This window comes from Cydia strobilella, chromosome 7 (genome assembly GCF_947568885.1).
Source record: "Cydia strobilella chromosome 7, ilCydStro3.1, whole genome shotgun sequence".
Classification (NCBI taxonomy): Eukaryota; Metazoa; Arthropoda; class Insecta; order Lepidoptera; family Tortricidae; genus Cydia; species Cydia strobilella.
Window position 1 is genome coordinate 16,324,132 of NC_086047.1, and position 26,915 is coordinate 16,351,046.

The 26,915-nt window shown below is 37.2% G+C and overlaps 1 protein-coding gene across 1 annotated transcript in view; it reads right to left on the reverse strand.

The window, feature by feature from the left end:
• LOC134742673 (uncharacterized) overlaps window positions 1-26,915 on the reverse strand; it is a 294,576-nt gene that overhangs the window by 37,381 nt on the left and 230,280 nt on the right. Inside the window, exons 5-7 of the mRNA XM_063675862.1 lie at window positions 23,733-23,885; window positions 21,445-21,561; window positions 20,972-21,146 (exon numbers count right to left, since the gene is read on the reverse strand). Of these exons, the coding sequence (XP_063531932.1) occupies window positions 20,972-21,146; window positions 21,445-21,561; window positions 23,733-23,885 (445 nt within the window). The remainder of the gene's footprint in view (window positions 1-20,971; window positions 21,147-21,444; window positions 21,562-23,732; window positions 23,886-26,915) is intronic.

Consider the following 26,915-nt stretch of genomic DNA (forward strand, 5'->3'; position numbering starts at 1 on the left):
TGCCAGTTACATCTAGACGTGAAGATTCAGCGAAGATAGAAGCAAATAAATTCGCTTTCTCTTCAGCAGTGTGGGCAAGTGACCCATCCGGTTTCAGCAGTGGGGGTAGTGAGGGGCGGCAGAAGTTCGATTCGACTGCTTTCGCAAGGGTCCAAAACGCTTTACTACCTGTAGGTTACTTATCATACGCGAGTCAAGGACTAAATAAACCGATATAAGTAAGCTCTCCGATTACGCATAAGTTGTTAAGGATCTCATGGTCACGTTACACTGGGGTTTTCAAGATGTTTACACGCTTGCGAGTAGCCAACCGTTGGAAATTGTTTGACGGAATCGTGACGTCCGTAACGTTCGAAAACAAAAAGTTGTATGTAAACTTCCTCTTAAGTTTAATATGCCAATAGGCATTCACCGTAGAATTTGACAGATTGAGGGAGCGTATAAAATCTTACCGTAGTTAAAGATAAGGTCTACTGTCCTTAAAATTTTGTATGAAATTACAAGCAAATATTACCTTTCGTGAATTAACCTTGAATGTCCGTTAATGCTTATTTTAAAAACCATGAACTAGTACTAGAAATAAAGTTAAATTTTACTAATGCTGTAATTCTGTAATGCGACATGCTAAAGACGGACCAAAAAATTTGAGGCGATAAAATAAGTTTCTCTTTAAAAAAAAACTAATTTAATGGTTGGGAACACAGACAATAAATTCTAAAGAAATTATTTCATGAAACCGATGCTGCCAAAAATACTGGGGTGCGAGGGACGCGGTGAGCGAGTCTTGTGCCGTGACTGGCCGCGTAGCCAACACGCCAATCGCTTACGCTTCGTAGCGATCGAAACGCAACTGTCACTGTCGCACTAATATGGAAGAGTGATAGAGAGGTACAAAGCGTTTCGTTGTCGAAGCGATAGTGATTGTCACCTTGGCTAGGCCGGCTGGTCCGATCAGTCACGTGGGCGTCAGTCAAAAATGTCTGCCGGCCGGTAGTGACGTGACGCGTTGAATAAGTAGATTGTCAATCAATAGATGATGATAAGTGTAGACAATGGAGAAATTATATGCAAGTATTAATATTAATTTATTCGCGAATTAAATTATGCCAACACGCACTATGAGCTCAGCAGGCGTAGCATAGTCCAATTTATCTGGCAGAGAGTAACATTTATATATTCTATTTAATATCATACCATGCGTGACAAACACGACAATAATTAAATACGCCTGCTGAACATAAGTACATAACTAACAACATATTAAATTAAGCACAGCAAATTCGCGATATCATAAAAGTTTTCCAACCACAGCCCGGAGCATGTTTATGAACGTGTTTAATTCATAGCCGTCGGATGAAACTGTGTTGCGTCTATCCAAGACTTTATATACCACATTTACTAGGTACCTACTAGCGAAGTATTAAGATCTTGTTTTTAGTGGTGGAGGTAGGAAACGAAATAAGTTTGGAAATTGACAGTGACAGCGCCCGCGTCAAGGCCGCAGCCGTAATGTCGCAACAGTAATACAGCTGCTGTTGCCGTGCAAACGCTATCTTAATACGAATAATCATAACTATTATATATTATTAGGTTTGTTTAAAAAACTGGCCAAGTGCGAGTCGGCCTCGCGCACAAAGGGTTCGGTACCATTGCGCAAAAAACGACTTATTATTTTATTCTGTTTTTAGTTAACTAAACTAACTTAACTATTACTGTTAACTATTTCTTGTTGTTATTGTGTCCCGTCAGCCAGGGGACAATATTAGCACAGTTTGTTAGACGGCATGTTGTATAACGATCCACAACGTGCTTATTAGTGGTAGCTCAGTGGAAAGGTCTTAATATATCTACCACAAAAATGCATGTTTGGTTATTTTAATTACCATAAAATCGGGGTTTTAAGAGTGACAAGAAAAAGTTGATTTACCCTTTAGTACTTTTGTTGTAATAGCGCCAACAGAAATACATCATGTGTGAAAATTTCAACTGTCTAGCTATCACGGTTCTTGAGATACAGCCTGGTGACAGACGGACCGACAGACAAACAGACAGTAGAGTCTTAGTAATAGGGTCCCGTTTTACCCTTTGGGTACGGAACCTTAAAAAGGGATTTTTATTGGAATTATATTTAGAGACCGGATCGATACCTTAGAACTATTAACGAAATACCCTTTTCACACACGTCACATACATGACATCTTTTCATATACAGAGATAACCCTTAATTTAGGGTCACGTGTCACAAAACAACTTTAAACTAACTCACAACTAACAAAGTGAAAATTTCGAGGGGCCGGCCAATATTGGCAATGGAAGTCAGAAACAAGCGTTAAGCAATATTACTAATAATCCGACTAAAAGCAGAGTTAGCCCGTAACCCGCACAACCTTCTGAAATTTTAATATTGTTTCTATCAATTGATTCAATTTTCACCCCGGCCTAAGCTGAATAATTTACCCCGCCGTACTTGGTAGGATTACGTTAAAAAATCACCATCCATTTGTATCCAATTTAAAACCAAATTAGAAGTAAATACACTTTCTATTTTTACCAATCACTTGCAAGACGTTTAAGTTTGGAAGCGCGGTTCCAGGATCGCTGCCTCGGGAGATTTACCCCAAATCGAATTCCGGGACCGAAATCGCCTTAATTTAAAGGCGGATTTTGTCTAATTCCAATTCTTATGCTGTGTGCCAAATGTACGGATATGCCATCGAGGGGGATATTTGTAACGGAACGAAAAATTTATGAAGTCGTCATGTATGGGTTTAATATAAAAACAGAAAAAAAGCTTTAGAAAAAACTAAAATTTTAGAGCTAAAATCATAGATTAAAAGACCACACAGTGTATACATGTCATCTATTTCTTATAAGCATGACATTGAATTGTCAATTAAATCTCTTCTTGACTTTCGACGTAGCATTAATGCTCTTGCCATAAAAAATAGGCACATTTATTTTTATTTTCGAACAGTCATTTTTGCAACACACTTTTTTTCTCCTATAGGAACGAAACAGCTCGTAAATTCTGAGTTGAAATAACATAAACATTAAAAATCTGAAAAAAGTGTAGTGTACAACTTTAAGGTGCAGTAGGTTCGGAAAACGGAGTTTTTTAAAACTCGTAGCGCTTTTTTGGATAACAATATGGCTGCCATAAATTTTATTAGCAATTTTGAGACCTTTCTCATGGGGCCGTATCGATTTAATTCTGAGTTTTTGACGTTCGCTCGATAGAAAAAAATTACGAATATAGGTCTAAAATGCACGTTAAAAATTTGTAACAAATATATGCACAAAAGCCAAAAATATGAAATATGCTTCTAAAAATCGTCAATATCATGTTTGAGGGAACGTATCGATAACTTTTTATTTTATTTAACCCTTTGGACGCGAATGACTGATATATCGGCACCGCAGGTCCAATGCCAAAGACCGATTAATCGGTCACAGACCACGGAGCAACATAGACCTACTTTTGCATGTGCATAAACTTAAATTTCAGTTTTGACACTTCGGTGACGTGGCGTCCGATTGACAGCTTTTGTGTTTCACACGGCGTCGAAAAGGTTAAAAGTCCAAAAAAAATATATTTTTTTTTATATCCGCGCTCCCAGGCACGTATACTTCCATTTTACTCACGCTTACACTCAGTGAGAGTGAGAGAAGAACACGACTTATTGGGCCTTAAATAAAACGGCCCAGTTTCTCCTCTGGATCCGATGGCAGCCGATTTTGTAAAAACTAGTATCTTTGCTGATTCATGGGGTTAAGTTGCTGAAACACCAGGCTCCCCAAGTGAGCCGTGCCAAAATGCCGAGAAAACGCCCGGAATGTTGAAGGGCTACGATGCCACAGATAGACAAACAGACATTGGCGTCGAACATATTTATTATAATACCCCCCTTTTTGCGTCAAGGGTTAATAAAATTAGCACGTCACTAGTCAGAAGTAGCCATTTTTATTCGTTCCCCGTTTCTGCGATGCAGGTTTTTGCTAACTTTTTACTCCAACTTTCTACCTCTAATTAGTTGAAGTTTGAAGCGCATTTGAATTTAATGAAGAATAATTTTAAGTAATTTGCGGATTGGAGGGGTTTGGTTTCGTTAAAAATGAGGATCAAATTGTAGACTTAATTTACAAGAAATACAACTAAAAGTAAGATAATTTATTCATAGCGAGATGTAGATGAGAGTCGGCTATATTGTACCGCCGGTTAAATCGTACCAAGTGTAGATTTCCTATCAAACAACCTAATTTACTCGTAACTGGTATTATCTCCAATTATTGCCTGAAATGGCATAGAGCTAAAAAAAATGAATGAGAGAAAAAGTATGATTTTCGTCGGACGATCTAGTAAAGTTTAATTCAATTTCAATTATTTATTTAATTCGATTTTTTTTAATGTGAGTTAATATTATAAATATCTAGATAAGTTAATGTTATCGTCGACGTAGCTTTAAGAAAAATAAGCGTATCATTTATAACGTTTGAAGGCTTTTTAGATAATTGTATTCACTATCCTTAAATTTAGGTAAGTCCATTTTATAGTGAATGTTAAATTATGTACCTAAAGGACGCTTGCCTTCTGCAGAATACAGCTAGGCCACCAGGTAAAAAAATCGAACTTCCACAATAAAAAACGAACATTCCACTTCCCCTATCCAATCAAACGAAATCACAGGGCACAGATAACCTTTTTACTATTCTGGTCCAACACTTGACGACTCGACTTTGATACCGAATTAGGTGAGAATCAGAAAAACACAAATTCTCCATATAAATGTAAAAAAGAGGCCAGAAAAGCTCAAGTTTAGTACGAAATTACTGCCTCTTCAAAATAAAACAGTGAAAAAAAAATCTTACTTTACTGGACTAAGACGAAGATAATTTAGATACAGTACCGATTCAAACTACCCATCAGGTAAAACAGCCGTATGTTATACTCAAAACTTATTCAGTTCTTAACTTATTAAATACTTGGGCAATAAAACAGCAGTTTAAACTGGTTTTCCAAAGGCACAAACCGTTGTTATGATGGTTAATACTTAAACTTATTTTGAAATATTACCTAACAGTTATTAAAAGATCTTTAAGCGCTACTGTATAAGTACACACATTTCACTTCGTAAGGAAACTAGCCTTAGAAATGCAGTAATTTTAAACACTTCGCATTCACACAAATTACCAACAGAAAACCTTATAAAAATAGTTCAAGTCACAAAATGTCGTTTCCAACTTTAATTAAAATAACTACGATATCAATTTAACACCTAAAAGCTACGTTTTACTAAAATATGCAATCAAAATTCCTCACATCAAAAACACACGAACAATAGTTACAGGAAATATATGAGCATTATTAACAAACGTAGACTATGCATTTATTTCTCGCGTGCAAAAAAACGGAAGTAATAACCTAACAGCCCGACGCGTTCGCGGCGCGTTTTTCATGCGGCGTGGCAATAATGCCCAAGTGTTTACATGGTCGGAAATAAAAAATATAAAATGTATTTTTGCCCGTTAATTTTGAGTATTTTGAAGGTATCGCGCGTGAGATTCGGGGGTTATTGGGTTTGTTTTGCGGATTTAGACTGTTAGAAGCCGTTTCGTTTATAACGATTCAGGGATTGAATAGGCCAATTCAAACTTACATTGTGACATAAAAACATAAGTACTTACATAGTATAAAACAAAGTCGCTTCCTGCTGTCTGGATGGATGTCTGTCGTTATGTATGCTTAGATCTTTAAAACTACGCAACGGATTTTGATGCGGCTTTTTTTAATAGTAATTCAAGAGGAATGTTTATATGTATAATTCATCAGCATTGCACCCGTGCGAAGCCGGGGCGGGTCGCTAGTCAAAATTATAATTATATAAATGATGTCAGCCGCGCGTGCTTTTTACTCGTACTGCACTATATTGGCGTGAGTGGGAAGCACGGGAGAATGATACCTAATCATAATCATAATCAAGGCATTACCTAAAGGGGCCCACTGATGATCAGTCCGCCGGACGATATCAGCCTGTCAGTTAGAACAAAAATTTGACAGTTCCGAAGAACTGACAGGCCGATATCGTCCGGCGGACTGGTAATCAGTGGGCCCCTTAACAAAAAGACAACTAGGTAATTTAGATATCAATATACGTAAGTTTGAATTGGCCTCTACCAGACTTGAAAAGCAGAAAGACGATGAACTATAAATGTACCATATTGAAATGTTATTAATTTTCAGTAATTTTAGTTTGGATGTTTTAATGAATTATTCTCAATTTATTAAACTTTATACAGGCTGATTTTATTATGTTCAACCATGTTTAGATATAAATATTCTGCAAGTCCTAGGTGAAGGCCGGGTAAACGTGAACGCTGGGTATTCGGAACGCAGCTATTTTACTATGTTAATTAAATTAAATTAGACTATACTCGTACTCGTACCAATGCAAGGGCAGACAGCAAAAAATAAAACATAAAATATTATGTTGGTTTGATCGAAAATAATCACGAAAACGTCTAATTTGTTGTTTAAGAGTCACTGGCCTAACCACTCCCTAGTTTGTAGCAGTGGTTGATAAAGCGTACACAAACCAAACGCAACAGCGGGGCCACTCAAACATCTCGATGTGTATGTAAACCGGCACAGACAAACGTAACAGCGAGGGCACTCAAACGGCAATAACGCAGCGATCGCCGCGCGCAATAACCCGGTGGTGGTGCCACATCCCGCGAGAATTAATTTCCGATGACACAGTATAGAGAAGACAGTAGGTATTGAAAACAAATGAAATCAGTAAATTAGTGAGTCTCTTTCTCAGCCCACAGCGTTTTAAGTTACTTATAAATTGGAGCAGGAATTAATTTAAAACGAATGTACAGTGGTACTGTCAGCATCAAAAATACCTACGTATTCTCTAATCACTACATAGTATAAAACAAAGTCGCTACCTGATGTCTGGATGGATGTCTGACCTTATGTATGCTTAGATCTTAAAAACTACGCAATGGATTTTGATGCGGTTTTTTAATAGATAGTGATTCAAGAGGAAGGTTTATATGTATAATACAAAAGCATTGCACCCGTGCGAAGCCGGGGCGGGTCGTAATTTAACAAAATGAGAGATATGAGAAAATGAGATAGGAAGGTGAATACGTCTTTTTGGAAAAGTATTCCAATTAAAATTATGAGGGGAAAATGTGACTTTAAATCAACAGTATTCCAGGGCAGCAGATACTTTTGGCGCTTTGTTTTATTCGTTATTATCGAAGCTAGTTTAATCAATTATTCAAACGCCTCTACGAAGCATTTGTCAACACGAGACCTATTCAAAGGCATAAGAAGCCTCCATATCGGGGTCTCTACCTATACTCTAAGAGTTAATCTTTTTAATGTATTTATAGAGAAAACTACAAGTATAAAACCTTTAGTGATTTCATTAGTACTATTTTATATGCTTCTCTTAATCAGTCTACCTAGAGGGTCCAATCTGGGCATCTCTTGTATGCCTATCAAATACAGTTTTTAATACGTACTGCGTGCGTCTTCTGTATGCATCGACATTGCGACACTGTTGACGTAATGCACCGCCTCTGCAGATCATTTGCGTCGATATTCCCCGTTCGGACGGCGTGCAAATTTGTCCAACGCATCGGGTGATATTTCTGTCAAATACGTACGTAATTGGAGGTTCAATCTATCGTCCTACTTGTCTATGTGTCATAACGTACTTTTGCATTTGAATATCCATGAGTTTTTATTAGTTTGTTCGATTCATAAGTACCATATTTTAATCGTCAATGCTGGTACCACTGTCTTGTACTTTGAATTTTCTGACGGGTAAAATATATTTTTTTACTTGATATGTTCTGACTGATGCTATTATGGGAAAATTTATTTTGACTATCCATGGCTTATACTCCATTAGTATTGACATTTGTAGTTTGACATGGAGTAATAATTATTTAATTTAATTATTTTAATACATGATTTTACTGTGTACTCGGATTTTTGTATTTTATTGTTAGTTATTTGAATTTAATATATATTTTATTTTTATTATAATATTTGACATGTGTTTTGACATTAAATATTTTGAATTGGATTGAATCCAGTTACGTGGGTACCTACTTAATGTGCCTTTTAAAATCAACTTCAAAAACTTTCTTAATGTAAATATATTTTCCCCTAATCCTTCGGCTGGACCGAATAATTTTTTTCATCTATCCTTCGACTAGTTAGCGAAATGTGCCCTCGCATATAAAAATGCAGTTACTCTACTGTGTTTAATTTTATTGTACTTGTTGACGCAATAATGCACTGTCCGAATAATTTGCCCGATTATTCCCCATTCATGCCATTTTAAACCATCGTAACTTTACAAACATTGCAGCAACACATACGACCTATACGAAGTAAATCATCCACGACACGAGTGCCGCTTTGCTAACGTATCATTTAAATGTGCAAGTGTAACTTTTATTACTAATAAAGTGTTAATGCGAACCGTTTGAACGATCGATTTTCAATTTTCCAATTTGGGAATGTGAATACGAGGAATAATGCGGCGTTTATCGATTACTGTTATTATTTTAAAGTGACAGACGAATGGAAACTGCAGCTGCATTACTGTTGAAGCTGTACTTGTTTGGGGGTTGAGAACGATATTATAACTATACATATAGATAAGGTATACGCGCTCCAAAATTGAAGCACTTAAAAGTCCCTGGTAAGCTCGGCCGAATTTCACCATTCCATACGTTCTCATTTTAAAACTACGTGTTGGATTGTAATGAAACTTTGCACATACAAAGGCATGCGGTATATCTGTCTGTGATTAGTTTATATAGCTGCAGCTTATAAAACAAACGAAATAGAGCAAACACAAGTTTTGTATGAAATACTTAAATTGGCTGTATTTTTTAACTATGGTATCTGAAGCTACATAAACTATTAATTACAGGCATAAATATATATATAGTTATTAGGTACTTAAGACAAACTAACAAAATCTATGGATTGTTATGGTCTGCAATAAATGATTATTTAATTTAATTTAATTTAATTTAATAGATATACCTTATCCTAGTGTGAGTACAAAGTTTCAGAGCAATCTAGGTAGCTAGTCGTTTTAAAATGAGAGCGTAACTACGTTTGTATAGAGAACTGAGCTTGTCGGGGACTCTTAACTACACTCTTGTGACGATTGTACAATTTGCTCTTAGTCGTTGGACTTTAACAGAACTATGACGCGCAAAAGACAAACACTAGTCATCTCTTTTTTACTTAGGTATTCTTCTAAGTATGCCGTCTCTTTTACACCTTTTGCGTATGTAGGTGTATGTAAACAATAAACATGTTGTAAATGTGTGCTGGTGAAGGTCGCGGGAATTCGGTGGATGCGAGCGGCACAGGATCGGTCGGAGTGGCGAGCCTTGGGGGAGGCCTATGTCCAGCAGTGGCCGTCTATCGGCTGACATAATGATGATGATGATGAAATGTGTGCTGCCGTTACGTTGGAAGAATTTTTTTCGCTTGTGATGTTAGGGTTTGCCATATCTATAGTTATTATAATATCATTGAGTGTTGACGCGCGTGCTTTCATTGTCAATTTCCTTAATAAAATGATAGACGGATTTAAGGTTCTAATTCTTAAATCTTCGCTTTTCATCGTCAAGCCCGCTCGGTGATACCGTAACAACATAACTATAGTTCGTAAATTACGAACATACCGAAGGTAAATAACCGTTATCTAATTTTAGAATGGATAATTTGAAACTGACATAAAAAGGAACTCAATAATAAGTAATAACGAAGAAGGATGCAAACAATTTTATTTTTATTAAGGGTCGTTCATTTCTGGAGCTCAGGAATGTTTGCAAACAAATGTTAAATTATATTTTTGATTCAGATGAAACAAATATTTTTGCCGTAACAGACAAAGGGAAGTAAACAAAATCAATGGCAGGTGGCAATCGGAATGGTTAAACGTGATTCTAAAGTTTCGTTCAAATATTAGTTTGGCATTCATCATCATGATCTCAGCCGAAAGACGTCCACTGCTGGACAAAGGCCTCCCCCAAAGATCTCCACAACGAACGATCATTCGCTGCCCTCAACCAACGGTTTCCCGCGACTTTAACCAGATCGTCGGTCCATCTAGTCTGGGGCTGGGGAGTTTAGTTTGCTAGTCTAGTTGCATTGCTACCTTTTATTCTTTCAGTCTGGTAAAAATCCACAATCGCGAGGATGCAAGCATTATTCTGTGAAAAATGTTTGCTTGGACTCACTTGGACTGTCAGGCGGCATCCTGTCATTCACATCCTTTCTCTTCATTATTTTATTTTCTTTGAAAAATGGTGGTTAGTACAATTAAAACCTTCTAATTTTATGAAAATTATATCTGTAGGTACAATGTATAATGTAAAACAATGTTTACTTAAGCAACGTAGGCGCCGAACTGATGACTGAACAGAATAAAAATTTAAATTAAATTATATATTTACGGGAAATTACAGTTTGATTTATGGCTTGGGTATTCTTTTCAAGTATAGTTTAATAATATGAACCTAACGTTGATTTGATTACGTAATACACTTCAAACTCTTATCTAAAATAAAGTTCTAAAATCTATGACACAACAAGAGACGTGATAGGTATATTTGGATGTCTACCTGAAACATGAATTCCGCCATAACGAAATGAAAATTGTTTTTTGTGGCAAAAGAATATCATTTTGTTTTCTCTGATCACGTTACCCACGTCACTCACAAATTCGACGTTTGATAAATAAATTAACCTGACTTTCCGTTGACCAGGCATTCATTTTTTTTCTACGTTGAATGCTTGCAAAGTTTGTTTCTCTGAATTGTGACTTTCGATTTTCATTTTCTAGTAACGTAACACAATTTAATAAACACATTGTATTTTATACACTCTTATTTTACCATTTGAAACTAGTATAGTCATTACATACACCACTATGACATACGGTGCCGAGACATGGACGCTCACTAAGGAGGCTGTGCATAAAATCCGCGTAGCACAGAGAGCCATGGAGCGCGCCATGCTCGGTATCAAGCTTCAAGATCGAGTAAGGAATGTCGAGATCCGTCGACGCACCAAGGTGCAAGACGTTGGTTTCGCCATTACCAAACTAAAATGGAGTTGGGCGGGACATGTTGCTAGGCAGAGTGATGGCAGGTGGACTAAAATGTTAACGGAATGGTGGCCGCTTTCGAATGAAAGAAGCCCCTGGCGTCCATCGGCTCGTTGGGTGGACGACATCCGGAAGATTGCGGGTCACTTCTGGATGAGATTAGCTCAGGACCGGGACAAGTGGCGTACTGGAAGAGAGGCCTATGCTCAGCAGTGGGCGATAAAGGGCTGATATGATGATGATAGTCATTTACTATACTTAAATAAGGTATTTTTGAAAATGGAAAATATGTTTAAAACCAGAATCTTTTACCCTATTACTAAGACTTCTCTGTCCGTCTGTCTGTCTGTCCATTTGTCTGTCACCAGGCTGTATTTCGATCTCATGGACCGTATTTCTGTTGCCGCTATAACAACAAATACTAAAAAGTACGGAACCCTCGGTGGGTGAGTCCGCCTCGCACTTGTATGGTTTTTTTGTACTTTAGCCACATTTACGCTACTGCAACGCTTATTAAGGCATCTTTCTTATTTTTATTAACCCACAAAACTGTAATTAGTTTGACTGTGAAGTCAAGTATCAATCGCTTTTTATACTTTTTATTACCTACTTTATTATCTTGATTACTGTGTTTCAGTAGAAAGTACTTCCAGTTTAGTCAATATTTGCCATTTTCAAAATTACATCCGTTTTATCAATGCAAGGTGTATGTCTACTTTGGTCTTATATAACCTTAAACAAAAAAAAATGCTCGAGTCGGATTCGCGTCCCAAGGGTTCCGTAATACAATTTTTAACAATGTACTTTGTTAATGTGAAGTTGAGTGAAATGTCTTTAAAAAACCCGTAGGGGTCTGATCAAAAACTAAGTAATTAAGTCCGACTCACGCTTGACTGCACATTTCTAATAGGTTTCCCTGTCATCTATGGGTAAAGTTCACCCGCACTCGCGTCACTAATGAAATCGCACGCACAGACCAGGAAAAACGGCGGGAAGAAAATCTTTATTATAACGCTTTGTTTCGTGATTAAAATCGTTTCGAGGGAATCATTAGCCTAATAGCGTTAATGAAGAAAAAAGCCCCCTATTTAGAGCAATATTGATAAGAGCTTTATTTTATACCCTTTATTAGTAGGGTCAGAGCTCCTGAGCGATTTACTGAGAGGAAGAATTTTATCTAGAGCTATTGTGCCTTAGCAGAAAGCTCTTTCACTTGTAAAATACTACGCCAGGATCAATCCTTTGTATCTTATCCATTTAATTTGAACCGACATCGGTAAAATGCCGCACATCATTGGATGAAGAGCATCTCGTTTCTACTCACGAATCGGTTCGTACGCAGTATTTTTTTTAAAACAAGAACCACATAATTATGTATCAACTGATATGTCTTAATCCAAGATGTATATACCTTGGAGTAAGATAATCTCACTAACGGGCCAAGAATGTTAAATTCTCAAAATTCAAGATTGAAAGTATTGGGACAAGAATTTTACTACTTGGGTCAGAATATTATTATATTGAATCAAAATTGACCTTTTTTGTTTGATAATGAATTTGTTATTTGATACAAGACATAGTCTAAAACAAATTAGATTACTTTGTATGAAAATATTTTAATTTGCGTTATTACAAGTAGACACATTACTATTTAAACTATTAACGGAAATACTCATAAAAATGTCGTATACGAAGGAAAAAATGACCAAAGCTAATCACACTCACACATTCGGTTAATACCAGACATATTATTTATTTTACGAAAACATTTTCGAGTTCCCTTACACCGAAATTCTAAAGGAACTTGAAACAAATAATATTCTTCGACTCAAGAGCTTTTTTTTGTGTAAAAGTCAATATGAAATCAAGAAAATTTAAAAGTTATAATGCGACCTGCGAGCTGCGTACAGCGTAAATATGCGGCTTTGTTTTCAATAGCAGGCCATAATGCTGAACTGTTAGATCGGAAAACAATTTAGAAGGCTTTTGTTTTGACCGGAGCTTGGTCCAGTAAAATATAACAGTAGCACATAGCCAGTCTATTAAAATTTCGGACTCGCGTCCGAATTATCAATCGCAAAAACTGCACGTCCGTACATAACCTGGTAGAAAGAGGCTAGCTGTGCCCGTCATTGTTTTGTGCTCAATGCGTTTGAACAAATATTTAAATGTTCTACACTCTAACATAGATCTACTTTTATAATAGTTAAAGATTAATTCATAGCCACAAATTAGTTGTATACAATATAGAAGGCCAATACGATTGGATATTTAGAATGATTATGTAGGGACCACGTCAGAAATTAATTTCAAGCGGGAAAGCTTAAAACCTGCAAGGTAGCATTTTTATGTCGTACTTACTTACTGAGGAATCGTAGTTCTACTGTACTACACGCTGGAAGGTAGCTGATTTAACTAAACGTGTATTGCTTACGCCAATTGTTGGGTTTAGGCTGCCAACTAGACCTCGGATTCTATCAATATGCAACGCTATCCTTGTGGCTATCTAAGGCCTTATTATTAAAATTATTTCTTTTAATTATCATTCACGCGTGCATTTCACTCGTAGTACATGCATTGGCGTGACCGTAGCGCACTGGCGAATAATAACAAAATAAAATGATACCATTTTGATGTAAAAGGTATGTTTAAATTAACCTCACTGTTAAGTTTTGCCGATTTCCCTCGGGTTTGATTTGAGATGTAGTTTGAGATTTGGTCTTATGTGGGTTGCTTCACACTCTAATTATGATCAGAGTTTCGTATACGTACCAAACTGAATAGTCCGGGCTCAGATCACTTATCTGTAAGATGTAGCATTGAAGACAGCTCAGCAGTCAACTAACTATGCGTTGGATATATGATACATAACAATTTCATGTAAATATTCTGTGTGTTAAATGTTTTTAAATACGACCACTACGTAAATCCTACTACACTAACAGATAGTAAGTGCATTAAAATGCAGATTATGCAAAAAATATATAAGTACTAACCTAAGAAATAAGTGCAAACCATACAGTACGAAACGAGATCTGTTATTTCAGCGGCGAAATTTTGATTATTACTAGTTAATTTACAATGAAACTTGTGTGCATTATTTTTTTCTATAATAAAGGAGGGTAGATCGACATTTTTATAGTAGAATTATTTTTTTAAGCAATAAAGTGAACCTGCTAGATATTTTAGAACAAAGCTCGGTCTCCCAGGTACTTTATTTTAATTTGCTGTCAAACATTTTAAAGGGCTTAATTTTAAAATTAATTAATGCTAAGTCTAGAGGGGGTAGTCTACAGACTTCGCCGTATGCAAGTCAAGTTCTATAGGGGTAGTAAAGGGGGGTTAGATTAATTAAATTGTTTTCAACAGTTAGCAATAGTTTGATGTGAAGTTACTGCATCCATGCGGCTACTAACTTAGATACTATTCATGATTTCTACTATATATGTAGCCGGACCATTATTACTCGTTTGATACAATTGTAATGAAGTCTTGCAAGGCAATTTCAACCAACTTACTTAAATTAGCCGTTTGGAAACTTTATAACGCAGTATACTACGTAGGCGAACAACACGCGAACGCGAAGCGACACGATGCGGCGCGGGGTAAATGAATCCTTTGATACCTATAGAATTGTCGTACGTGGGCGATATCGTTGCGAACGCGAACACCGTGGGCCCGCCGCGCCCCTTTGCTTCGCATTCGCGAGATGTTCGCTTACGTAAGACGCTGCGTTCGGATAAAGGTACCGTTCGAATTCAGACTACACCAGCATTATTGCATCGCGACATTACTGCCGACTGCATTGCTGTCGTAAATGCCAAAATCGATTCTGCTGTCTGATTTTTTGACACACAATTCACAATACTGCCTCACCACGTATCATAGTCGTAGCAGCTAATTGGAAAATCAGTTTAAATTCCGAATTGATACTCATAGTAGGTATGAGAATACTATAAACTATTTAATGAATTTTCGTGGTGAAAAACAGAACATAATCGACTACAGAACTATTCAGATTGATAATAAATCGATAGTCAATTAATTAAAAATAGAGTGGGCACCTACTACCTAAAAATAGCCTTAAAACGGATTCGATTAAGCAAAAAAATCATTTACATCAGATAAATCGATAGCCAATTAATTTCAAAATCGGTAAGTTCGATTTTGGTTCACATCCCAACATAAGCAACGTATTCAATTACTCATAGATCCTACATACTTAGTCTCAAAAGTGTCATATCAGTGTCAAAAGTGATATATCAGTGTCAAAAGTGACGTTTCTTCAAACTAAAATGTCACTTTTGACACTAACATCTAATCCATATCGTATCTAGACGTAATATTTGACGTAACGTAATATCTTAAAGTTCGAATCGCCCCCGTCAGATTCGATTCCCGTCAGATAGTCTCCAAATATCAAGCTCAGATTTGCCTTCAAGCTATAAACTAAATAACATAGATATAGAAGATAGCTGACAATGTTGTTGACAGGTTTATTACATTTAAGATGTATTGAGACAATGTGGTCATTCCACTGTCAACAGCAGTTTAATAAATCATCAAAGGCCTTTTCACCCCTGGCCCGTTATCTTGGATGCGACTCATACATTGCAATCCGATCTATTTCACCAAAATATGACATACTGGCGACCCGCCCGGCTTCGCACGGGTGCAAACCGTCCTCTTGAATCACTCTATGAATTAAAAACAAACCGCATCAAAATCCGTTGCGTAGTTTTAAAGATCTAAGCATACATAGGGGCAGACAGACAGCCAGGAAGCGACGACCGGCAATCCAATCCAATATATATTGGATTAATTGGATTGGAATAATAACAATATATATCCAATTAATATAAAAAAAAAAAAGTTTCTTCAAAGATCTTACTTACAACTAACTACATATTTTCTTCTATATATATATATTATTTATTGGATGGCGCTTACGTCGCATAGCGCCGCAAATTATTCCGGCCATAAGGTACCTTTTGCCGTGGAACGTCACATATTTACTGTTTTATATCTCTTATTCATTTCCCGAATCTCGCCGTTGGTTTTATACTATGTAGTGATTATTTATTTTAAGAGTCGCCAGTACCTACAGAGCCGCCACCATACAAACTTAGTTACCCTCTCATTTTACAACATGCTAAATTAACATGAAACTCGGCATGGATATTGGAGTAACACTAATATATTAGTAAGATTGATCTACGTTACGTTTTTAATGCTAGATATTATTGTAATACAAAAAAAAATTGAGCGAGTAGAAGATTTACATACAAAAATTATAATCGCTTTATTTCATTTGTGTTGCGGTTCCTAGCAGCGAAAACTATTTCTGGCCATAAAAATTGATAGAACCATTTCCTAGCCAAACTTGTATGTACATATAACAATATAGGATGAATAGTCGTTTCATAAATTGGATCTCGTACCATAAACTTGAGTAAAGGTGCTCAACTACATTTAAATCGCAAATCCGAGGTCCAACTTCGAAACTTTGCCGTTTTGCACTTTGTTTGCACCTTAACTTCGTTAAATATTACTTTTCCTCTGAAATGGCATAAACATTATATAAACGAAGTGAGCTTAGGGCGCGGTATGTTTGGGCCGATTTTCGATATTTTAATCGAAAAGTTGTTTATTGATTTAAGTGTATTCCTATACTGATATTTATCAAATATCGTGATATATATTGACCGTCTAGTATAGTATATTGATGGATCACAATATTTATGACGGAAAACCAGATTTCTGGATTCCAGATCGCAGAATGTGATGAATATTGACATCTGTCAATAATACTAGACTACTTTAGACTACATATACAGTAAATACTGCGTTATGTCAGTACGAATTGCGACAGCAATGGAGACTGACAACTAAACTTTGGGAAACACGTTACAGTACTGATGTGATAAATATTTCACGTGTAGGCTTGCTGCGTGAACAGAATGTGAGATTGTGATCCTTCAGTATTTACCACATTGATGGATCACGGTATTTATTGTGCGTCTAACCTTCGTTTTAGAAGAATATATAATGATTATATATATTTGAAACCACATTACAAGTAAGTCAAGTATTTATCATGTAGGTACCTACTCGTGTGCCGACTCAATGGGGTGTTTAGAACCACAGTGGGGAATTTTTATTTCTCGTTGTAAACACTCACAGAATACGCAGAAAGCAAACCAATTCCACTCTACAATTCAAATATTTGCGGCAAACGACTTGCACTGCAATTTGCCTCAGAACTTTCATTTGAAATGGGACTGCATCTCGGTAGCTAAGGAAATAATATTGAAGTTTTCGTTGAATATGTCTATCATGGCAATGAACGGCGGCCAGTCAAAATATTGACACGTTAAAAATAATCCCCAAACATTTAAAGCGTGATTCATAAACGCGTTACCGACCTGAATTAGCTATGAATCGTTTGTCTTTATCTGTCATTTTGAAAAATATAAAAATATTTGTAAGAGAGGGATAAAACATAATTTAACTAAATCCGTAAAGTTGTATGAATAAGGGGGTACTATTATAAATGCGAATATACAGTAACTGTGTCTGTTACTTCCTCATCCCTAAACCACTACCGACTTAATTGAAATTTGATATGGAGACAGTTTGTATCCCGAGGAAGGATATATTTTTACTACAAAAATCACAATTGTACGCACACTACCGGGTACTGGAAGTTTTATTGACGTAAAATTGAAGTAAATACTTGGGTATTTCTACCTCTAGATAATTATCGTACCTGGCAAGTAATTTTGACTAAAATTTTATAAAGTTAGGTATCTACTTTGTTTTGGTCCCTATTAAAGGTGGATACTTTTTATCCCGGTTACCTACATATTTTTATATAATTTATTTGGAGCTATAAGCCTTCAAAAGGTTCCCTAGTATTGATTTGCCATTAATAATTGTGTCAAGATATTTTTTGGCCCTTTATCCGTATGCATATTTTAGGCCGTGACTGTACAATCACTTATGGAAAGTAACGGTTCCTCAGAATTATGTACGGTCAGCATCAAAATTAGCGTATCAGACTATGCTACAAAAATATCTACCAATCTCTAATACCTTAACAATAAACCTTTGGGAAACAAACGGGCAAATACAATACACATCGTAAAATCAGAATACACATTAACAAGCCACATTGCACAGTTTCAACTAATTAATAAATACATCTCTGTTGCTCAGATTTAACATATTATGTCACTATATGTAGAAAAAATTGACTATAGCAGCGACAGCTAAAAAATATATAGATACACCTCTATTTGGAAAAGTACCGTAAAATGGGGTGAGTAGGTTTCGCGGGGAGAGTTGGGTTATGAATGGGGAGAGAAGGTTTGAAAGGGGGTTGACATGGGTTTTTAGGGCTACTGCTACAAAAGTAATGTATTCCAATTTAAAATGGAGCTATAGTAATACTCATAATAAAAAAAATCGATCCAACAATCTTCCAAAATCACCTTTGTATGAAAACCCATCTCACCCCAATTACGAGGGACTACGGGCCCCGTAGTACGGGGTGAGGTGGTTTTTGATCTTGTATATCGTCAGTTATGAAATGGAACTACCCAAAATAAAATAAAAACTAAAATAAAAACGTCCGGAACACTTATTATATACACCATTCAGTTTGCATAAGTAAAAATAAAATGTTATCGAGGTTTGAATGCCAGTTTTGTTCCTACTCGCCCCATTTTACGGTATTCGAAAGTAGCAGATATTTTTGGTGCGTTGTTTCATTCGCTACTACTGATGGTGACTGGTCGTGCCATAATTATGCAGGTAAACCGTAAAATGAGACAATATGCGGTTGATTACACGCGTGTAGACACGTCCTGGCGGCTCGTGGAAACTTGTCAGGACATGTCGTGACGACTTGTAATCAGGAAGCTGATTCTATGTTTGACATCTGATAAGGTTTTGATATTGATTTGAAATGTTCGTACGCACTTTATGTATACATATTTTACACAAATTTGAATTTGGACTATAGTCGCGTGATGTGGGCTGAAGCTACCGGAATTTACGGAACTCGAGATTTTTCGTAGCGCATCTCGCTTAGGCCACAGAGACTTATCACTTATGACTTGAGCTAATCACACAAATAAATGCTTCTTCCAGGATTAGAAGTCATGAACATCGAGTTCATATGGGGTCACTAGATCAGACACATCATAAAAGTTTTGTAGTAAGCGAAGTGAATATAGCAGTTGAGTCCGTAAAATCACCAAAAATACCATTTTTTTATACTCAACACTTACCTGGTACTCGTATCGCTCGGACTTCCAAATTACAACTAATAAACTGGACTTTTTTGTTGTATAGTCTTCTATTTTCACAGTTACATGTTTGATAGTATCGCCAAGTCAACACGATGCATTGTCAATATCGTCATACACTAAATATTACCTCTGCTGCTGGGATATGCTGTACAAACAGCGAAACAGCCGCCAAATATTTGACTGATAGCTGCGCAGAGCATTCAAGCAGTCTATTTGTGACACAGTTGCGGTGCAATAGCGATTTAAGGCTATCTCTTAGCTGTTCGATGTTTGAACTAAGTACAATTTTAGTATTCACTGTAGTTCGATGGTAGAACTAAGTGGAATTTTAGAATTTCTCGTGGTTCGGTGGTCAAACTAAGTAGAATATAAAACTAAAGGAACAGAAATTAAAGTTCCTTGTCCTCCGATATGCCGGACAAGGCTGTCGGATCACGCGGCCGGAGAGAAATAACATATGCGATTGGGTTACAAAGCAAAACAAGTGACACGCGTTTATAACACGTCACTTGTTTTTGGAAATCTTTTAGGTTCATAATTTTTAATTATGTTTTAAATTTCGCGCACCCGGGCGACCTTCAAGGTAATTAAGGACAGTTGCTTGCGACAACGCGCTTAGCCGCTTACAGTTAAGTTGTTACTTATATGCGATGCAAAAAGGAAATATTTGGGGAAAATCTTACACAGATCGACCTAGCCCTATGGGTACTAGGCGACGATATATATACTTATATAGATAAATACATACTTAATGATGAATACACAAATAAATGCCCTTACCGGGATTCGAATCCCGGACCTCCAGTTTCTTAGCTTACTAGGTACTAAACAAATGTGTGTGATAGCTATTTAGTACTTACTTGTAAGAGTGGTAAGTAAAGTAACGACAAACTAGTGTGAAATACTGCACAAAGTCGTCCATTACCCAAGTTCATACGTGAACATTCACCTTTAGCCACGTCATGGGTTGTGCAATATCGATGTTTTATAGCAAATGCCCGGCTACTTCGGCAGAAATCCCTACATGCATTGATTGCCCGTTCGGGGTTTAGAGGCTGGCGCAGCATTCCAAGTTTACACCGTTTCTGTAAGGTTTCCGAACGTGATTTCGTAGCTGGGATTTGTGCGTTTCTATTTACGCATTTGACGATTTGCGGATATGTTATGCTGGCTTTTTATTCTCCGTTTTGAAATTACGGGCTATTACGGGTTTCGGTTTTATGTACTTACCATTATTTATTTTTTATACTGTTTATTTCTACAAGTAGACATCTAATTTAATTTTATCCTAGTATTTTATTTAGTTTTAGACGATGCGTTGCGAGGGATGTGCTTTTAAGAAACAATAGAATCACTGCACGCTTAGCGAGGAAAACAAATGAAGTGATTCTACTGGTTCTTAACAAACATATCTGGTCGAAACGCAGCCTTAGAACCCTATAATCTACAAACAGACCGATGGTACTAGTAGCCGCAGTACCTATCATACTAAAATCCTACCTGCTCGGTCTCTAGTGCCCAGCACTGACGCGATCTGCGGTCGCTCTTCATTGATGACCAGTTCTGCTCGCTCGCTGTACACTGAGTGCACGGACGAGATGCACGTCAGACGTAGCTGGCCGCGCTCGAAGCTGTCTGGACGAACCATGAAGGACAGCTGGCTTACTGATGCCACCTGGAGAAAAATTGTTGAAATAGGAAAACGTTTTCGGCACGACAAAATAATTCATTTTTTACTTAAGTTTTATTAAGATGATAACTACGACTCTTTTGAGTATGGCAAAAGAATATTTTTGTATTAAAATATTTTAGGTATCCAAATTCCGTAATTTTTCAATGCTGTGCGTCCTCGATGTTAATACAATGAGGGAGTCTCAAATGTCAAATGTACCAACAGTGCAATAGTGGCGGACCTTCAATATTTAATTGAGGATAGTCTATTTACTACTTATTCTGTGGCGAAAATATATCACCTTGTTGGATCTCACTCTCGTGGGTATCGGGTCTGTGGCGTCCTCGTCTATGGACAGATCAGGCTGTCTCGGCGTCGGCAACACCACTGTGTCTTGGCTTGGGAGCAATTCACCTTCCTGCGAACAAACAAATGTATCATTAATGAAAATACCAGCACCAAAGAAGACCCATTGATATTTTAATTTTACTATTATTCTTATGTTTAATATAAACTTGCTAATATTTATGGTACACTCAGCTTCAAATACTCTGTAGCAGTGAAAGTGGCCAAATAGTTCGTTACACCATACGGAATATTGACGGAGTTACTTGTCAGAATTCCCTTTAAACATTTCCTTACACCCGACAGATATAAGCAATCTACCTCAATCAACGCTATTAATGACCAAATCCGTAAAGCGCTAAATAAATACGACCGGAAATGTACTTGCCAAACTAAACCCCGAGCCGCAGGTAGAGTGTTTACTGATACAAATTAGAGCGGGGTCGGTTTTACAGGGGCGCCGCGCTACGCAGTGGCAGAGTGAAACGAGTAGTTACTTTTGAGATAAACGTAATATTTAGAAAGGAAAATTTAACGATTTAACGTGATTTATACAAATGTGACATTCGGATGGCAGCTGCAGCAGGATTACTGTTGCAAGGTTAATGTTGTAGCGTAGACGCGGGCAATTTCAATGTAAATTTCCTTGAAAGATTGCGTTGAATGCTGCTGCAGCCGTTATCCGAATATTAAAAAAAAAACAACCAGCAAATACAGCCTGGTGCCAGGCAGACGGACAGTGGACTCTTAGTAATAGGGTCCCGTTTTTACCCTTTGGGTAAGGAACCCTATAAAAGGTTAAAGGGTTTATGTTAGGATAAATCGCATAAATCTATTTATAGAACACGTCCGCATCAATGTATCTAAATACAGTATTATGCTAATTGTCAACATCTCAGTCAAGCCCGCGATAAATTTGTTGCTATGTACTCGGTACCAGTAAAGGTAAAGCTACCACGTCATTGGATATATTTTACTCTGACTCATTTATATACAGACAAAAAAAATATGTACATGCAAGCTCGCATTGAAGAGTACATAGTGATAGATGTATATACATTGTTTTTGCACGAATACGCGTTCATTTAGTCCCACCACAGGACAACATCACAGTCCCAAAAATAAACTACTCCTATACACTCACTTTGTTGTAGTGGGTCGTCAAAAGGAGGCTGTTAAAGGTTTTAATTCTACTAAGTGCCCGTAAATTTTACAGTGAAACGTGACAGATAAATGAATTTGGCAATGGGTAACAGGATTGCTTTTCCAATCACCGAGGATATCTAGGAATGTTAGACGTATAGCGGAAACATTTGTTGATTTGCCAAAGACGGATGCGGCGCTAACTTGATTCATATTACCTAGTCCAATGTACCTGAATACAGGAAGCCACGAGCAATACGGGTTAAACGCATGCCACACTGTACAATTTTTTTGAAGAACCCAATACTGTATATTCTCCTCGTCAGGTAGTAGGTACAAGCTGCTGCTGATGGATTACTGGCTTTCCCGGGATCTGACACAACATAATTAATTCGTACCTGTACACCTGTGTGTCGTGTCCACAGTGTGTGTACAGCTCCCTAGTATCACGGCCACACTAAAGAAAAGACGACTGAGGTGGCTTGGGCATGTGTATCGAATGGAGCGGACTCGTTTGCCACGTCAAATCTTGCTAGGAGAGGTTGCAGACGCAAAAAGACCAGCCGGGCGGCCAATGCTGCGCTTTAAGGATTGTTCGAAACGTGACATGGTTGCCTTTAACATCCCATGCAACCAATGGCAGAAACTGGCTGAAGACCGACCCATGTGGCGTCGTGTTATTCATGATGGTCAATCCAAGCACGACGATGCCTGGTTCTCCTTACTAAAAGAGAAACGCACGAGGCGCCACGAGCAGGCCTCCAACCCCCGCCCACCTGGGGGAGCATACACCTGCTGCGTGTGTGGCCGAGGGATCCTCTCTCGTATAGGGCTTTACAGCCACGAACGCAAGTGTCGTAACACTCGTAACCGCGATGCTGCTTGAAACATCTGACACAGATGACAAAGGCCTATTTATTATTTATTACAGTGTCCACAAAAGGGCCGAAAGCCTTCCACGGGCTGAACATGATGTTGTTGTTCTCGTCGCCGGGCGGAGAGCTGCGGTACGGCGAGTCTACGGACACGGCGGGGCTGGGCAGGATGCGCTGCTGGATTACTAGCTTTCCCTGGATCTGACACAACATAATAAATTCGTACCTGTACAGTATCCACAAAAGGGCCGAAAGCCTTCCACGGGCTGAATATGATGTTGTTGTTCTCGTCGCCGGGCGGAGAGCTGCGGTACGGCGAGTCTATGGACACGGCGGGACTAGGCAGGATGCGCTGCTGGATTACTGGCTTCCCCTGGATCTGAAAAAAAAAAAACATATTACACGTTTGCGGAGTTTGGGATCGAAACCCTGGTCGTATCAGCGCGCTTTCATTCTTCTGATTACCAAATGGTTAACACACTAGGTATATCGTCCAGCATTGCTAACTAGCGGGACAATGCGACCAGCTCTTACCAAGACTTAGGACATTCTTTAATTTACAAGTTTTATGGGTTGGGGTGTAGGTGTAGCAAAGGGTACCCAGGGCTTAGAAAAAAAATCGACGGTGTGATGTCAAGTTGACACTGCTTTTTATGATTGTATCTTAGAGAATACGTCAAAATAAGCAGGTTTTACTTGAAAAACTTATTTCTAAAATTTAAAAATACCGAGATATTGCACTACAAAATTTTAAGATACCTCCAAATTGAAGATTTTGAAGGACAGAACATAACACCAACTTTTTATTATTTCATCATGTAAGAAATATGAAAATAAGTATCTTTTGTCGACAATTTTTAAAAGCAACTTAAAATTTAAGTAACAGAGGCAAGATAGGTGCGACGACGAGCGAAGCGAGGAGGTATGTTAGGTTGACAGCGATCAAACTGACAAATCAGAACCGACTTATGATCTTGTAGGTACTATTATTGTCGGTTACAACCGGTGAGGTATCTCCATAATTATCGATCCTAGAGAAAAATGTTACATGACAAAATATACTTAATTTGACATTTCTTACACGACAAAATAATAAAAGTTGGGTTCGGAAATTTGTACTTTTCGTCGAAAATTTTCTTTTTTTCTTGGGTCCCCTCTGTACACTACTACACTGTTACTGTACTGTAATTGGTACACTCTGACCGAAAGTCGCACGCTCTTACCGCTAGGCCACCAGCGCATTTAAGAAAATAATAAAGGAAGATATTAATAAAAAAATATTTTACAAGAAATGATAAAATCTACCTCATAATCTGAGTAATTTTTATATCCAATACAAGTGAGAGGAACTCAAAACACAGAATAATAATCCAATTTTTTTAATTTGGATACGCCACAGCCTCAACAAGCGATATATATAACATTTAAAACTTTCGCGGTTTAAACACATATTAAATCACATTTAGAAACGGGTCTATCGCGAATTTATTTTGTTACCTTTATTTACCGACGTTTCGACACAGGTTTCACTGGTCGTGGTCGCGGCTAACTGACGTCCCAGCAAAATGTCAAAACAGAGATTTGTGTGACTACCCCACGAAAAGTGCATTTAAAGTTCGAGGTAGACATCACATTTTCAAACCACCCACTACACATAAAAGTTAATTATTGTCGGACTATTGACAATAATTAACTTTTATGTGTAGTGGGTGGTTTGAAAATGTGATGTCTACCTCGAACTTTAAATGCACTTTTCGTGGGGTAGTCACACAAATCTCTGTTTTGACATTTTGCTGGGACGTCAGTTAGCCGCGACCACGACCAGTGAAACCTGTGTCGAAACGTCGGTAAATAAAGGTAACAAAATAAATTCGCGATAGACCCGTTTCTAAATGTGATTTAATAAGCGATATATATTTAAAAATACAAACGCAACTCTTCCCAGTACGTAAGTATTTAAAAATCATACGTATCGGGTATTTATTTGATACACATGTCAAAGCGTCTGGAAATGAAATTGGAAGCCATCAATCAATCTGTCCGTTTCACGAGTCGAACAAGTAAATTAGGTAGCTATTTTACTTGAACCCGAAAAATATGTTTAATAAAATGTAGGTAGACCGTGTATTATAATAAGGGAAATGGAGAAACGTACTTCAAAGATACACGTTGGTACCATAACAGAGGGCCTACCGCGAACCACGTCCGACGTGTTGCCTCCCTGTCACACTTATGTATGAATTTACAAGTGCGACAGAGAGGCAACACGTCGAACGTGGTTCGTGGTAGGCCCTCAGAAGCCACAGAAGCCATAGATAACGCAATATGAAGCGTTTGCAGAGAGCGCGAGGTCGCAATACATATTAATATGTGCAATTTTACTTACACAATGCTACTTAACTATAACGCGATCAGCACAATGAGTTGCATTCTAAATTCATCCCTAGGACTTAACTGTTGTTTTTTTTAAAGTTTTATTTATGGAACAAAACTCAGCATATACCTGATATACCTAGTAACACTTAACTAATATTAAAATATATAAATTACCTATTTTGTTTTTATTTATTTATTAAGAAACTAACAGTCTTATAAAACAGATGAGTTTTTACAGTAACATTTTTCTAGTAATAGACCTATAGTTTCCTATATGTAAACTAATATTAATAAAAACTTATTACTAAGTACAAATGACATGCATATTGTACATATAGTCCCACAAGAAATTGTAGAAAATTATTAAGAAGAAGATGGCAACAATTTTTACGGAGTTTCTTTTTTGTTTTGTTTTTTTTAGTTCAATTTTATTTTATTTCTACTATTTCATGCCGCACCACATGTGTTACCGCGATAGTTACTCATGAAATAAAACTATCAATTAGCTCCAAAGGTCTTCCACATTGTCACTGAAACTCATATCTCTTGATTTATATCACAGATTTATGTCAAAAGGTCGTGACGTCTCGCGGTCACCGGCTGTCACTTGCACACAATTCGACATTAAATTGTATCATTACCATGATTATCTTATCACAAATGTCTGTCTCTTTATTTGTCTAGTTGTGCTTTGTACTGAAATGCTATTACGATGTACTAATTAACGTATGAGTACAATGTATGTCATAAAATAGGGAAGAAATTGAAAATATAATTTGCTTTGTGTGCAAAATGCTATTTGATAATTGCTAAATATTTATGTCACGGTTACATATCCAATTCAACACTGTATATCTAGGTATATATCGTAAGTAATTATCTTTGAGTAGCAAAATTGGATTTGAAAATGATCGTTGCGTACTTGGAACAGGTATGTTTGGTATTTTCGACGATCTCTTTAGCCTAGTCCATGATAACTCGGCCTACGAAATCTAAAGGATTTCTATTAAAATTTGACCTACTTCAAGAACAA